The sequence below is a fragment of the Chlamydotis macqueenii genome, chromosome 13 (assembly GCF_036417535.1).
Source record: "Chlamydotis macqueenii isolate bChlMac1 chromosome 13, bChlMac1.mat, whole genome shotgun sequence".
Classification (NCBI taxonomy): domain Eukaryota; kingdom Metazoa; phylum Chordata; class Aves; order Otidiformes; family Otididae; genus Chlamydotis; species Chlamydotis macqueenii.
The window spans coordinates 17,027,412-17,044,324 of NC_141568.1; the positions used below are offsets into that span (position 1 = coordinate 17,027,412).

The 16,913-nt window shown below is 39.7% G+C and overlaps 2 protein-coding genes across 5 annotated transcripts in view; one reads left to right on the forward strand and one right to left on the reverse strand.

The window, feature by feature from the left end:
- ESRP2 (epithelial splicing regulatory protein 2) overlaps positions 1-15,784 on the forward strand; it is a 46,400-nt gene extending 30,616 nt beyond the window's left edge. For 2 of the 4 annotated variants that reach the window (XM_086757863.1, XM_086757862.1), the window contains exons 15-17: positions 879-1,056; positions 11,294-11,405; positions 14,413-14,574. In XM_086757863.1, the coding sequence (XP_086613989.1) occupies positions 879-1,056; positions 11,294-11,383 (268 nt within the window). In that variant the 3' untranslated portion in view covers positions 11,384-11,405; positions 14,413-14,574. Of the gene's footprint in view, positions 1-878; positions 1,057-2,681; positions 2,738-11,293; positions 11,406-14,412 lie in introns of those variants that run through there. The other 2 variants (XM_086757867.1, XM_086757864.1) reach the window with 2 other exon arrangements.
- The window catches only part of SLC6A2 (solute carrier family 6 member 2), a 416,570-nt gene that overhangs the window by 5,360 nt on the left and 394,297 nt on the right, over positions 1-16,913 (reverse strand). The window lies entirely within an intron of this gene.

Here is a 16,913-nt window from a genome sequence, read left to right on the forward strand (position 1 = left end):
TTCATCAGCAGAGGCAGTAGTCATTTTAACTGATTCTCTGTGGCCTTGTAATGAAGTTTGGCTTTTCTGTAGGTTCTGTTTGAATCTCATGATAAAGTTGGTCTAATATTTAACAGCGTTTTTGGCACAGGGGCAATGTCATCAAGGCAGTTCTGTTACTTGGCCAAATGAGAAGCTGTGTCAATACATGCCTCTACCCTCATCCCTTACTTTGTTCTTATACTTACAATACTGTTACCATACTGAAAGCCTCATCATAGGTGTGTACTAGGTTTGATTTCTTATATCACTGAGAGCAAAGAACACTTTACATGTGTAAGCAAAGCAGATCTCCACCTTTTCCCTTCCCACAGATGGTATCAACGTGGCTCAGTGAAGCCTGGTGCTTGGGTCCATGGGGAAACAGCTTGTTCAGTGATAGTCCCTAGGCTTGTCACATTTACTAGCCTGAGTATCTGGTAAATTGCTAGATGGGCCCTGACCAGAGATGCTACTTGACTCACTGTTTTGTGGCTCAGAAGTACCAGATTTGGGCCCTTTCCCCCCTCACATTTTTTCTTCATGGTTTTGTTAATAATCTTAGAACAAGTCATCTGCTGCTATGATTTTTCTCCTCCCCTATGAAATACCAAATGCCACTCTTTGTCTTCAACTGTAAATTAGCTATTTTCCCTTCCCTCCCTTCTCTAAAAGTAAATTATCAGATGCTGAAGAGAAATGAAGAAAGTCCACAAAGCAGTCCACATCAGCGCTGCTTGTTTTTCTGTGGTTTTTGGGCTTTTTCAGAGATGTAAATTTTCAGTTTTATCTTTGCCTGTTCCGAGTACTAAAACCAGTTAATGATTTTCCTAATGGTTTTGCCTCTCCTTCTCTTTCAGTCCTCCAGTATCCCCTACCACGGTGGGGTATATTGCAGCTCCTCCAGGAGCTGTAGCTGCTGCTGCCACTGCCACCCACACTCCGATTCTGCCCCAGCCTGGAGCATTAGTCCGTATGCAGGGCTTGCCATATAACACAGGAATGAAGGAGATACTCAGTTTCTTCCAGGGGTACCAGGTTAGTATGCAGTCCCTCTCCTTGATATTGTATTTGGACCTCTGAGTAATGATCAGTGGGGATCAGCTCGGCAAGTGAGTTCTTTTGGAAATTGCTGAGCAAGTGTGCAAGCTCAATGTTGTGTATTTAACTTTCAGAACAAATTGTAATATAGAATTTGCATTCTCTTATATATTAAACATATCCTAATTTGAAAGCAATGATTTAGTGTCTAGGGTTAGGATTGGAATTTGGAGAGGGGAAAAAAGGCACAGAGCCCCAGTGCAAGTGGGGCTGCAAATGGGCTGCCAGAAGCTTTCAGTCTTGGCCACTTTTTGGTGGGAACCCTAGGTAGGGTCAGTGTTTGACCTTCAAGACTTAGTCTGCTGAGAGCAAATTTCTAGTATAAAGGGCTGTGACATAGGTGTGGTGACTTGCTTGCAAAAGGAAAGAGACAGGCGCCTCTGTCAGACACTCTCTTTCAAGGACTAGTTATTCTGCTTACTGGCAGGAACATTTTCCATTAAAATTGCCTTACATTGCAACCTAAAGGAAAATTGTATTTTCCAAGCTGTTTTATACTGATAGCAAAAGTTCTATATGCTATAGTTAAGTTCAGGTAGTGTGTACTGATTCAATGCTCTATCAGTGAGCAAACATGTAGAAACTTATCTTCTTGAGGAACATTTTTTTTTATTTTTATTTTTTATTTAAATAAAAAGCACCGTTTTTTTCCAGCAGTACTTACTTGAATTCATGGAATGGGTCTTTCCATGTCTAATGCCTTTTATCTCTGAGGATATTGTCTCTATACCCATGTTTTGTCATCACGTGTTTGCTAAAAGGAAAGATAATTGAATATGATATATTCTGGTGAGTATTTAACTTCTGTGGATAACAGTGCTTCCACAAATACCAAATCTGCTCTTTTGGTACTACTCAGAAGCCCTGACTTGAAACCCTCTCGGTGGGTCTCAAACCACTGTTCAAGTCATATTTGTGAAAAGACAATAATTTTTGCATGTTTATCCTTCAAAATTCTGTAAGTTGGATAACAGTGGTATTGCTAACGGGTAAGAAGCAGATGGATTCTTTTTAATGCAAAACAAAACATTCAGTTTTTTTGGGGTTTTTTTTGGTTTTTTTTTTTTCCCCCGCTTTAAGATTTTTGAAGAACAATGGCCTTCAGTTTGTAGAGCCACACATCTGCTATGTAAATAAACGTAGACTGATGCTTAAATGTATATGTTCCAATTTCTGAGTATTTGGAAGATAGAGTGCTCTACCTGTTGTGGCCTGTTTTCCGATGTTACATTTAGGTTTGAAAGTAGTTTCGCATACTTGATTTTTCAGTGGAAAAATTTGAAGGTTAGCTTATTAAAAAGTGTGATGAATTTTGACAAACATTAAAAAGAAGCTAAATGTCATTGTATTTCAGGGCTTTTTCTTCAATAGTTATTTCCAGAGTTCAAACCAAATTCAGTTAGTTGTAGCTTTCATAATTTGCAGACAAACAGTAGTAATTATTCATCTGTTGCTTAGCCACTGATATTTTACTTTTTCTTCTTTTTTTTTTTTTTTTTTTTTCTTCTCCCAACTGACTGGGATTTTTGGTGGATGGATGGTGGGTTAATTAAAACCTTAAGTGAGGAAGCCTATTTTCTAAATTGAAATTCAGCTAGAAGTGTTAAGTGCACCATTGAAAAATGTGACCTGAACCTGTCTGTGCATGGAACAGGTCAGTGACAATGTCTAGTAGCTCTGTCTTCCACTAAATCTTCACTTCAGTGAATCTTTGGGTCTGGTGCTGAATTTGCTCTTTTCCTTGCGTCTGCATTTGGAGAGCAGTTCATAGTGTTTGTATTGCACAATTAAATGTTTCAAGTGGATAGAAATTTTGCCACAAGGTGAAAACTATATTATTTTGTTGCAACCTTCTGTCATCATCAGTTACTGTCATTAAATTGGTCACCTCTTTGATTTCTTTAGAAGATGTTGTCCAAATGAGATCGGGTTCAATATGTTATAAAGGAGCCAAGGAATTATTTTGAATTGTTCTTGGAGTCCTGCACGTGGTAATACTAGTTTTATACTTGCTCATTCCTTTAGGGGAAAAAAGAGGTGGTGCCTTACTGTATTGGGACAATATTGTGCCTCTGGAGCAATAACTAATCTTTTTTTTTCCTTTTTCCTCCCCTTTCCTCTCTCCATGTTATTTTTTCATTTTTTTTGGTGCTGCCCAAGGATTTACTGCACGATGCTTCTGCTCGTTTATAAAGTGAGCCCCTGATAAATCGTCAGTGGTTTGGGCATGGTTTTAATCTCTGTATAACTAATTGATGTTGGTATTCAGTGGGCTTCAATGTTGGTATTCTGGGAACCAGATCGGAGATGCTGAGATTGAAGGGTGATTTTTGTCTTTGTGTGTCCTTGTCTAAAAGGAACAGGTTTTAAGTTTTAGTTGTTGCTTTATTCTCTTCTGTTTTCTTTCTTCAGTCTTCATGGGCTCTGTGTATTGCATGTATGCACATTTGCTACTTTAAGTGAAAGCACCTTTCATACCAGACCTGCCTCTTAATAGATAGACTGCTTGTCATGGGCTTCAACAAGCTGGTCTCAACATCAGTACATGCTTCTAAAAAAAAAAAAAAAAAAAAAAAAAAGTTAAAATCTGCAGATCAGCATTTCGCATTTTAACTTTCATTTAATTTTGTCAGCACTAGCCTCTTCTTTAGTCGTTTAGCAGCTTGATTTCTTCTTGTAGTTCTGCTTTCTTGTTTTTGTTGTTGAAAATTCCTTCCGGCTTGCATGTGTTTAGTGTATCTTGCACTAAACAGTCTTAAAAAAAACCCGTGAAGAATGTTAATCGTAAATCTTGGAGATGGCAACTTTCCCCATCACCTTTCTGTATATTGTAGCGTGCTGTAATCTTCAAAAGAGCGAATATTAGTGCTCTGTAATTCAGTAAGTAATTCATGTTAAACTGCTCTTCAGTTGTATTGTAATGCAACAGGGCTGTCGATTTGACTTCAGTCATATACTGGATACATAGCTAAAGGATACTTAAAAAAATCAACAAAGACCAAGACAACCAAAACCACCACAACAAACCCCACAGACTGGGGGGGGGGGGGGTGGGGTGTTGCTCTGTAGACTGTAGTTGCTCTGAGAAGTGCTGCACCATCAGCAGATCAGCCGATGGAGGTCTTTGGGCATTATGTTGAAGTAAAGGATCTATGGGTGTTTACAGGAAGCTCCTCTTATGATTTGAAAAATATGCGGTTGTGAAGAGACCCTTGTAGAATTAAGAGAAATAATTCATATTTCAGATCCTATGGGATCTGAGGAAGAAATGGTGCAAATATAGTAGTTACATGCCACAGACTTTTCAGTGTTACTTTAGGCCATCCCTCTATACAGTTGTAGAAGCAGTGAGAGAAATCAAGTAAATAAGGAAGGAACAGGTGTAGTAGTTGGGTGATGGGTGTATGTGAAGTTGTTTGTGCAGAACAGAACAGAATTTTTCACCAAAAATTGTTTTTCTTTATTTACTGGCTAAATCCTCTATGGATTCTACTCTTTAGCCACTAAATGAATCAATAAGAAATATTTCTAGTCTCCAAATAATTAACTTTTTTTTTTTTCCCTTTCTTATGAGAATGCAGGTTTATTGCTAACATTGAGAGAGCCGGTGTTCTGACAAGAACCTGCAGGTTTATGTACAAGTAGATATAATTTAACCATGCCCATGGTCTTAGCTGACCAGTACCTAGTTCACAACTGTCGTCTTAGCTACGACTTGACATGCATTTAGTGGTACTTGCCCAGTTTCTTGGAGATTGGCATGAATGTAAAGTGAACGCATGTCTGCCTGAAAAAGACCATGTGCATTAGTTCTTAGAAAGCAGACTTGTTATTTAGGTGTATATTTCATTCACAACTAGTAAAAAAAGATTTACGGGCCATGGTCAACCATATGAGCTTTATTTAAAGCCTCCTGAATTTGCTGTAAAAAGGCTAGGATGGAAATGTGAGAACTCTTTTGTGTACTTGTTATTAAAATAAATACTATTCTTGAAGCCTGTACTGGGCTTAGGTGCCTTTTTATCTGCAGCTAAAAAGAGCTTTTGCAGTATATTAATCCTCCAAGTCTTCAGAGACCCAGAATTCAAGGCTCATTGTTGGAAGGGAAGGAGGGTGGCTTGTGCTTAAAATGGTAATAAGGAGATGAAGGGAAGTGGATGGATGGCTAAATTCCAAGGACATTAACAAAATTTCTCTCTTGTATCAGGACAGCAGGCTTCATTGTTACTGACTTTTTAGGGATTAGGTTTTTTTTCTCTGAAATGCATGCTTGAACAAAGAAGTATTCTCTATTTCCTATGGGTTCCTTTTGAAATCTGATGCTTTGTACTCTGAGAGGGATACCCCATAGTCTGTGTGCCGATTCTAGACGTAGCACCCGCTGACTTGGGAAGGGAAAGAGGATGTGGTAGAGGAAGAATTCCCACTTATTGGTATCTAAAGTAATCCGACAATATAGACATTACTATATGCTCGCCCCCATGCACTCGGCATGCTGTTTGTTTTGCTCTATTCCTAAATTTATCTTCCACCTGGAAATATTGCCAGTGTGGAGAAAGCACCTGTGAGACTGGATCTGGTAAATTAGGGGTTGCTGTTTGTCTGTTGCCTCCCATGCTTGACGCAACAGACTAAGTGGCACCATCTTCAAGCTGTATTTTTGGGAACAGGCATTACATATTGCTCGGTCTCTTCCACAAACATTCAGGTGCTATCTGTCCCCAGACCATTCGGGTGGCTGTCGGTGCGTGTACCAGCACTCTAAAGGTACAGTTGATACACTTCAGTGGCAAAGCCAGTTTAGGGTATTTCTCCTGACTCTTGTGCCAAAGGTTACAGTTACCTAGTCATTAAATCAGATTCCAGACTGTCGTAGTTGAGCCCCGGTGGGGACCAGACTACGCAGCCTCTCTCTCGCTCCCCCCACCCTCCGAGAGAATAGGAGGAGATGATATAAGGAAAAACGGCTCGAAGTTTGAGATAAGGACAGGGAGAAATCCTTAAAGTTACCATCACGGGCAAAACAGACTCGACTTGGGGAAAACTATTCATTTATTTCTAAAATTAGCAGGAGAATGAGACAGGGAACAAGATAACCTCCCCCCACCCCTCCCTCTTCCCGGGCTTAACATTATCTCCACTACCTTCCCCTCCCGAGCGGCACAGGGTGGGGAAAGGAATGGGTGTCGCGGTCAGTTCATCACGTGTTGTTTTACGCTGCTGTATCATCGTTGGGGGAAGAACTTCTCGCATTCCTCCTCTGCTCCAGCGTGGGGTCCCTCCCACGGGCCACAGTCCTTCGTGAAACTGCTCCGGCGTGGGTCATCTCTTCCACGGAGTGCAGTCCCTCCAGAACAGCTGTCCCAGCGGGCCCTCCACGGGCCACAGCCTCCTTCAGGCCTCCACCTGCTCCGGCGTGGGGTCCTCCACGGGCTGCAGGTGGATCTCTGCCCCTCCATGGACCTCCATGGGCTGCAGGGGGACAACCCGCTCCACCATGGTCTTCACCACAGGCTGCAGGGGAATCTTGGCCAGGAGCCGCATTACTCCTCCCCCTCCTTCTTCACTGACCTTGGCGTCTGCAGCCATTCCTCACAACAGGCTGGCAGATGCCTCTCAGGATCCTTTTTACATCTTATTCACTTCAACTGCTCATCTCCTCTCCACTTCTTGCAGCCGGGCCGGGCCGAGTTGGGCCCAGTCGGCTGCCCGGCGGGAGGCCAGAGGGTGAGGCCTGCAAGGCCCATGAGGCTCGTGCCTCCCCCTCTCTGCCCCCCACTCAGCTGCTTCACATCTTCTCTGTTTTTTTTTTTTTTCTGTTTTCCCCTACTTAAATACGTTATCGCAGAGGCGTTATCACAGGACATTCTGTTACCAATTGGCTTGGCCTTGGCCAGCAGCGGGTCTGCCCTAGGCCCGGCCGAGTCCACTGAACAAAGGGGAGCGACTTCTAGCAGTTTCCTACAGAAGCTGCCACCTTAGGCCTCCCCTCACTAACAAAACCAGAACACAGACTTACTCTATGTAGACTTTTGTTAAAGTCTAAGAGATGGATTTCTTCTCTTTGGGAACTGTTGTGTGATAGATTATTGGTAGTTTAGGCTAGAATTGCAGCTGCAATCCTGAAGAGGTCATTTTGCCTATGATGTTTTCCTTTCCAGGTGGGAACTAATTTTAGCTTTTGTTTCCCCTTTTTTTTTTTTTTTTTTTTTTTCCCAGTTGGGTCATTTCTTAAATATACTTTCCAATTTTAATTTGGTTTTTAGCAATGGATTTTTTTTTTTCCCTTGGATTGCTTTGCATATGCTATTTTAGACTGATCTTTGAATGTCCACTGTAGGAACTGCAAAAATTAAATGGAAATCAATGTTTCACTAGTTAGCGGCCTGGTTAAATCTGTGCACAGTCTGTGATGGGACAAGGACAGTCCCATATTCCTCTCAACATAACAGGTATTCCTGAAAGAAATAAAGTAGCTTGAAGAAAAAAAAAGAAACATGTAGAAGGAGAGATTATAGTATACTACCTTTTTATTAACCAGTCTGTCTCTGATTCCTATAATCTTAAAAAGTTTTGCACCAGAGTAAGCAGAGCAGATAGTCTGTCTGGGAGATGCTACCATACTGGATGTAATTGTTGGTCAGAAATGGCCATCTCCTTTAGGAGGGAGGAGTATAGTGTTATTTAATATACATCTGTCACTTACATAGTCTATTGTAAGATGTTGTTTAATATACATGAGTTGAAATCTCTGCCATTTCAAATGTTAATACCTTGAGAAGTATTTACCTTACACTTGTAAGATAAACCACTGATGCAGTAAAGAAGCAACATGTCCTCCAGCAAAAATCATTTTGCCATTATTAAGAGACATGTTTTAAGCTATAAAAGTCCCCACTGTTGCGGGGGAGATAAGAAGAAGGTAGGGAGCAGGAAATGCCGTTCTTTACTATCCAATGTAATCTCTTCCAGTCAGCTGCAGTTTTTTCCCCAGTACATACACATATTCTTCCTGCCATCTTGCAGCCTGCTGTAGAGCTCATTATTGACCCTGGAGTCTTATTGAGTAACCACTTGCAAAGGTTCTGGTTTGCTTCCTTCTCCTAGGTTAGGTTCTAAATGCAAACCTTATCCCATATGTAGTTTCCATATTTAGTTTCTGTCTTTCTTGATGCTAGCTCCCATCTCTGGTCACTGGAAGAAGACAGTATAGCACCAGAGCGCGTGCTGAGAACCACACCTTCATCTCTTTTAACTCTGAGGATGACTTTTCTAGTGGAGCTCTTAATTTAACAATGGTATTCTGTACCAGCTTCCCTACTAGACTAATTTAGATTTCTTGATGGCTACTTCAAGGGGAAAAGAGAAATTGCTCTATTGTCTGAATTTATTTCTGCATTGTCCTCCAGACGTTCTAGGAAATAGGTCTCCTATGTTCATCATCTGTGAGCAGGTGAGAGTATCCAATTTAATGAGATGAAGGAAAACTTTGATAGAGATTGTGTTTGATAGTTTAAGTAATGGCTTAAAAAGCAAGATCTGCTACTGCGTCCTTCCAGTAGACCACTATATTGTAATGCTACTGCTGGCATACTGAGAGTGAGTGGAAGCTCCTGGGGGAGAAAGAATCACAGAATCTTTTAGGTTGGAAGGGAAGTCCAACCCCCCAAGAACTGTGAGCTCAAAAGGAGGAGGGGAGAAGGCAGCAGCTCTGAGGAAAGAGGCTGTGTTTCAGTTCAGAGAAGTGAGGAGGGTGGGAATGAGATGACACTGGGATAAGAGGAGAGTAGTGGAGCCACTAACAGTGAGGTCTGCTTTTAATTTAATTTCACTTAAATTTAAGGGGAACTATTGCAGTATTTGGTAACTTCATACCACTTACTTGTGAGTTAAAAGTAGGATTTGAAAATACAATGTGAAGTTTCATATTGTCTCTGCATTGTCATACTGTTTCAGGTCTCAATAGCTTTTATTGGAAGGAAACAAACTGCTAGAATCTAGCTCAGTGAACTTGCAACTGGTTATACTGGGGGGTTAAATCACTAGGTGGTATTCAGATCTAAGTAGAAGCAGAATTTGGCCTACTGCATTGCAGGTGAAGCTAGCAAAACTGTGTTTCCATATTGAGCAATGAGTTTATAGCTTCACTGTTGGGTTTATGCTGTTTATCCTGTGTGATTGGATGTTCTTGTTTTGTTTTGTTCTTACGGGTTTCTGAAATGCAGACAGAATCAGAAGTATTCGTGTCTTTCCTCAGGCAAGTCGGGGTAGTTTCCCTTTCATTCCCAGGGAATAAGAATTCTCTCACTTAATTTCCTAGCTTGGTTTGCAGTAATCTGTAAGTTTGTAGAACTTAGTGTTCCACAACTTCTGTTTTAATTAACTGCAGTCTCTTACCTATCTTGTGATTAGAAGATGCTTCAATGGCTAGGTATTTTGATTTTTTTCTTTTTTCTTCTTTCTTTCTTTCTTCTTTAGACCTAGGCCTAAGCTCCGACAACTTGTTTCTGTGCAGGGTAGTTTTCCTACTTTGATGTTTTCCTCATTGTTTATGCACTTCAAGTGTAACCTTTTAACCACTGTCCCTCAGAAGGGACTATAGACCTTTACCTACTGTACATCTACCGATAATCTAAAGTATGTACTATCTTGAGACATTCCTTCCAAAGAGTAAACTTACATTTTGTAGATTTGTTTCAAGGGCAGGTCTGGGAACTGATAAATCTAATATTTGCACGGTCTGGTTGCCCTGGCAGGGACTCTTTAGAAAACATTTCTTGTATTTGTCTTTTACTTAATGGCATGGGTCTAGATGTGAAGGTGGCTAGAATTCAGTGGTAAAAATTCTGGGAAGTTCTTTTCTTTTGCATTCTCTGGGTTCTTGGTTATTGTTCTCTGTGGAAGATGTATACTGTGATGGTTGGGGTTTGGTTTTTGGGGGTTTTTTGTGTGTTTTTTGGTTGGTGGTTTTTTTTTTTTGTTTTGTTTTGTTTTCTTCTTTTCAACTTCACTTTGGATGGATACAATGTGTCCTATATGCCCAAATCTAATGGCTTTTTCTCCATGAGCTGGCAGGAGACTTTTTGTGTCGTAGGAATATCAAAGGAAGGCAGCATAGAATGTCTACGTTGTGTGCATTTGGCAATCCTCTAAAATGTTAGTGCAAACCAGCCATTTTGGGGAAGACAGGAAACTTCTTGCCACTGAAAGGACATTCTGTAACTTGGGTTATGCTGAACATTTTGTCTTCTGGATTACAGGAACCACTCCAGTAGTCTTTGTAGCATCTGCAATTATGCTCAGCCCCTTTCCAGCGTATGTAATTTTGGAAAGATTAAGATAGACACAAAACAATGTTTCACGTTCCCCAAGATCTATTTACTCCAATAGTATGCATGATTACTGTTCAGATTCAGGATCCCCAATATTTCTTAGATCTGATCCACATGTGGGTTTTTTGTTTTAATTTATTGGTGTGACTGTACTGTACAGGCACTATTTTTATTTTAATATTCTTCTACTACAAACCTATCGTGATGCAGTTACACTGTACAGTTTATTTCTTATATGGAAATATACTATACTAGTATAAATGCTATTTTATCTTCGAAGTGCATTCATGCTGGAAGGTGTTTTTCTTTAACTGCATGCGTGTAGTCTGTTAGGCTGCTGAAGTGTTTAGCACTCGGCCCTAGAGAAGCTGCAGTTCATTTCTGTGGCTCCGTAAAAGATCCGAATGAGATCCATACGCTTATTCCAATCCCCCACTTCAGCACGCATGCTGAAAGATGTTCATGTGTCCCAGTGAGAGTCATTACTGGAAACGTTATTATGCAAACTTTTGTTACTCGATGCTGCCGTCTCATGAGTAGAATGAAAAAAGGAGCACTTCGTGTTCTAAACTACTTCCCTTCCTTGATAGGGAACAGTTCAAATGCACAGTTTAGAATATTCCCTGCATGCGTTTACTTGAAATCTATTTCTACAACCAGTAATTCAGTTGATGTATTTTTTTTTATCTTGCATAAAAATAGTATCTGTCAAATTCACTGTCTCCTGCCAGTTATTATAGCTGATGCTCTTAATTATGGTTGCAAATGATTGTCCGTGTGGCTTGCTGTACCAGAACTGTTCCTTCTCTTGCTGATTACCATATATCACACTTGTACTGTAGTATGCACCTGATGACTACAATGGCCTTATTCAGCTGAGCGATCAAGCAAGGAGTGTGTTACAAGCACCGAAAGAGTGGGTCTGTTTGTAACTCTTTGTAACTTCTGAAGAAGGTAAGATGCAACTGGCAGAAACTGGGTTTCCAGTGGTGAATGGGAAGGGAACAAAGGGCTTGGTGATACAGAGTTTTTTTGCTTATGGCTTTTTCCCCATCTTAGCTTGCATTGGGATCCTTGCTTTAATCTTTTTGCTTTTGTCCTATTAAAAAAATCAACTAACCTAAAGAAATAGGCCAACTGTGATTTGTAGTTGGTGGGACAGCAGTGGTGGCGGTAGTGTGATTGCCTGGTTCCGCTCAAACGGTGCATTAAGCTTTCAGAAGGGTTTGTTAGTATTTCTTTCTCATGTGAAGCTTTCAATCCAATATTTTATTTTCAGCATAGCAATAGAAGATGATCTCTTTACTGATAGGGCTACAAAGCACACACAAATGTATGTGCAAAAAAAACCCAGACCTCTAGCTTTCTCTTTCCTGTATCACATAGCTGTCTAGAAATTAATTTCTCTGTTTGATCTCCCTAATGCAATGTGAACTATTACTTTTTTTTTTTTAGAAGAGGTTTCTTTGGTATAGTGCCTTTCTAATGCAACTAACTAAATTTGCTAATGGTAAACTTCCCTGTGATTTTGGCACTAACACGTAATCATTAAAGAAATGTTGTTGTAACCTATGTGGAGTTCATGACTTCCCAATATTATTGTATTCAATTCAAAATGCTGCTTACTAGTTACTATGTTTTTTTTTTTCTCCTTAAAAAAAAATACACAAAACTTCCAATACAAAAAGCTACAATCAAATACTGTGCCTTGATAGAAGTACCTTCACAGATAAAGCTGCCTTCACATAATCACCATCAACTCCATTGTTACCAAATTAGTTGGTTGCTCATGACACTGTTAGATCTGCTACGGAGAAGATGGATTAGAGGCTGCATGGTCTGGTGGTGTACTGTAGAAACAGCCATTGTTATTCTGAGCATTTCTATATTTATGTGACCTTGGACAATCTGTTTGACTCTCTTGTTTTACCCAGATTGACTGGAAAACCAGATCAGCCGTAGGGTTGTACTAGGTATGAGATGGAAACAGTCTTTGACTAGAAAATAATTTGTGGAGTAGCTCATCCTGGATTCTAAGCAGTCCAGAGTAGTATCGTACAGATACCACTCTTTTTAGAACAAAACATCCAGAAAAAAAATTTGTACAGATTTGAATCTATATTTTAAAAAATATATGTGCATAAAGAAAATATTTCTATCTATAAGTCTATATAAATAAGAACCTGAAACTAGGGTGTCTTAAAATGAAACTGAAGGGTTTTATTTAACCCTTTTAATTATGTTGCTTGCAGAATATGTAGACTTCTCTTCTAACTTCCTATGCAACTCTTATAACATGAATTTCCAGATCCTCACCCTGGTATTGCACCAAGGCTGCTCTTTAAACTGCTCTTTAAAGTTCTTCTCTGTGCTCAAGCAGTCTAACTGTGCTCCATGTGTGGTTTCAGCTAACTCTGAACTGCAGTATTAAACTTACATTCAGGGCTGATCTGTGAAATGACTTGATCCCGTATGGATTTACAGCAAAGGGCTGGTTTAGAGCAGACTGGTTTTCAGCTCAGACTTGCAGCTCAACCCAAATTGTGTACAACTTTCTCTTTGAGCACAGGGTTATTCTGAAATAAACCAAGATGACTTCCAGACCTGCACTGGACCTCAGACATATTTTATTTGTCTTTGGAGTTTCTGCATGCTATTTCTTGACTAACTTCATTTCTGTGAGAAGAAATGATATGAAGTCTGTACTAACTCTCTTATACATGCTTTTAGTTTCTCAAGTGTAGTGTTGCATATATCTTAAGAATACTTTTACTGCTTGCTAAGTGTTTGGGTGACTGAAGCTCTGGCATGTGTACTTGCTTTATTTTCCTATGTTTGAATGTAAAGCTGATCAGAAACTGCTGTGGGTAATAACTGAGAAGTCTGGTATTTCTTGCAGCATACCAGGCATGCATAAATACTTTAAAAAGTGAAACTCTTAAATATTTTAACCTGTTAGAAAATCATGAGGACATATGTCCCATGAACTTAACTTGAATTGGGTTAATACTCATAAAACTGGTTGGTTTTCTGGCATAGACCATACATTTTGTCTGGCATTGATTTCTCTAACAAACATTTCTCTTGTATGCTGAGCTTTTGATTCTTCAGCCTTTGGTTTTGAAACTTCACTGAGATCCTTTTCTATCCAACAAACAGGGCTTCCAAACTTATCTTGGAAGGACTTCTAGCATGTTGTGAGAAATGGCTGGGGTACCATAGGGCAGACAGATGTCTGCTTTAAACTCAGCATTTTGAAACTGCCTTCTAAGAATTCATGAGAGCAGATGCACTCCAAAGTAAATCAGCTCCAATGACTAAATAATCTCATTTGCTATCCTGCTTTTTTCTTTGCATTGTTAAAATTACAATAAAGCTTTCTTTAATTCAGTTGGAATGCACCAAATTTTATTTTGTTTTACTGAACAATCTTTTTTGCACTGTATACCTGTGTTAAGTTCAGCTCATCCTCCCAGCACAGAAGTTTCATACAGCTCTAGTATTTTTAATTTTTTTTTTTAAACTTTGTGTATTCAACTATGTGTATTCATGTGCCTTATAGCTTTGTCACTTGGACAATAGTCCACGTAGTACAAGCATTATTCACTGAATGCCTGCACTTTCTTGCTCTGTTTACCCTTTATTAACATCTAAGTCTTTCTTTCTTTTCTTGTCAACCTTTAATCTGAATTAGTTCTCTAGCAAAATCTTTGCATGGAATTATGTCTACATCATTCTGTTCAGCACAACAGCAGAATAAGAGGAGCTGCTGCTGTTCTCCAAGCCAAGCTTTTAATCTTTGGTCCCTTCTCTCCCTTCTGTTCTCGCATCCAGAATCTCTTCACCACAGACACAGGAGTGGAGCAAACCAGATGAACAGCATTAAAAATGATATTTCCAGGTGTGGTCTCTGGTCTTAATAGTTTTTTTTTTTTTCTTTTGTCTTCTTGTACTATTGCAGCTCCATGCAGATTCCATCCTCGTGCTTTACAACTTTAGTGGCCAGCCCAGTGGAGAGGCATTGGTGACTTTTCCAAGCCTGGACCTAGCTAAGAAAGCAGTGGCTGAGAAAAACGGACAGCTCCTGGGAAGCCGCTATGTAGAACTGTACCTGGTCTAACTAAACACTCTTTGGGGGCTGGGGAAAGAATGTCGCACTAAACACCGTGCCTTTTGCAAAAAAAATAAGTCTTCCCTTGCCACCCAGGCAGCAGCAAATGTGCCTTTTCAGCATAATATGTTGGAATGTAGAGTGGTACGTGTCCTGTATTTAATTTGAAAAATGGCGTATCCTATGCCAAAGATAAAGTGAAACCAAAAATTGTGCAGTTGATTTACTTAATTCCTAATGTACTTGTTTAAGCAAACCTGCTCCTGGCATCTAGTTAATTCTGAAGACAATCTAATAGCACTTCAGCTATTGCAGCCATGGGAGAAACCTGTTCAGCATTTGAAGTCGAAAGCGAAGCTTGAGTCATTCAGATTCTTCTGTATTTAGTTTTTAAGAGTTTACACTTGACAAAGTGTCTGGTTTTTGTAGAGTTTAAATGTCTTCAGGAAGGTCTTTTGGAATGCATAGCTTCCCTGTTCAAAGTGTAGATCATATTGATTTGTTTTGTTTTATTCTTGACTGGAAAATACCAGGATGCTGGACCCCAAATGTGCTTTCTCATGTGTTCATTATACATTGTTTTGCCAAAGCCATATTTGTCTTTCTTACCAATGTACTACTGCCAATGTGTAAAGCAAAAAAATAAAAACAATAGCAAAATCGGGAAAATCCTCCCTGACCACCGATGACTCCCTGTCCCCAGCCCCAAACTTTTAATCTCTACAGGACAAAAATGGCACATAAACCTGAGTACTAAGTTATATATATTTTTTTTATTTAAGCATAATAGCTTTCAGATACTGTATTAAAGATTTTGCTCTAGTTTATGTGCATGCAATTTGTTTACATCTTTAAACTACTTTATTTGTATATTATGAAACAAAATATGTTGAAATTAAATCCTCTAGTGCATGCTTTTTTCTTTTTCCGTGTTTGTGTATATACATAAGCTAGAAGAAGTACTTTTACGTCATGTAGCATGTGTTTAAAAAAAGACATCTGCTGTAGAAGCACTAAATGACTTTGTTTTTACTGTGCCTTACTTCAAAACCATTCCAAGTGCAATACCAGCAGAGCAAAATGTAATGAATCCTGTTGTGACATGTTCATGGATCTCTGAATTGATCTTTTTTGTTAGTGTACAATTTGAGTTGTACTTAAAAGAACTGAATGATGTATGCTTCTTTATATCACAACAAATAAAAGAGATGCTTACCATGTGTATTGGCTTTTGAAAGTAACTTATGCTTTGTTTTACTGTATTTTCATGGAGCGTCATTCTCTGATAAATAACCTTTTACTCGTTTTTGTTACCTAGATTTAAGTAAGCTTATGTACCTTGCATGAGTGGTGTGATTTTTTTTTTCTTTTTTTCTTTTTTCTTTCCCTTCCCTTTTTGCATGTGCTGGTAAGCCAGAAATATGCATGAATACATATTTCTCTTGTAGGCAGTTGTATTTCTTGTATTTCAATTTTTCAGGCACTGTCATGTAAATGTTTACATGCTTAGTTCTGTCCTGGTACCAGAGTATTGAATTTGAAATTGTGTTCATGTTTGGATTTGAATGGCCTAATGAGTCACTCCCTTTTCTGTGCTACGCAAAATGGTATGTTTATGTCACAATGGAACCAGACAACCTTTCTGTAGTAAAAATGGGAGAGGGGGAGAAAAAAATGTTTGTTTCTCTGTAGTCAGATGTATTCTGTGCTAGATGCCATTTCATCCTTAAAACCTCCCATTTTACTTCTATCGCAATCAGCTAGGACTGGAGAGAAAGCTTTTTCATTATTTTAAAGTGTGACTGTTTCATCTGTTTCCAAGATTCGTCTCGGTGAAGTTGACCAAAAATCTTACTTCTAAAGTAATACTAGAGAGGACTGCACCGTTATAATTAACATTCTCATGTGCCTCGGAGGAGAATGCTTCTCCCTTCTAAAATTGCTCTGTCCTGAGCAGTACAGTACCTATGTACTTGTGCAAACCGACTGCAGGGGCAGTGATGGCAGTTTGGTTAGACCGGAGCCCCCAGGCCAGCCCTGGGGACACTTTTACTCTGCACTTCCCTGCTTGTATTGAAAACTCTGTGGTCTTGCCTAAAAGAAACATGAAATTAAAAAAAAAAAAAGTAAAAGAGTAGACACTGGGATCGCTCACTTAAATGCGTATTGCTCCAGTTTCTTAAAGAAAACCAAACCAAACCAAACCAACAACACTAAGAAAAAGCCGGCGCCGGGCGCTGCCCGGGCCCGCCCCCGCGGCCATTGCTCCCCTCAGGCGGGCCGGGCCCAGCCCGCCGTGACCGGCCCGTCCCGTCCCGGCGGCTGAGGCACCCAACGGCAAGGCGGGATTA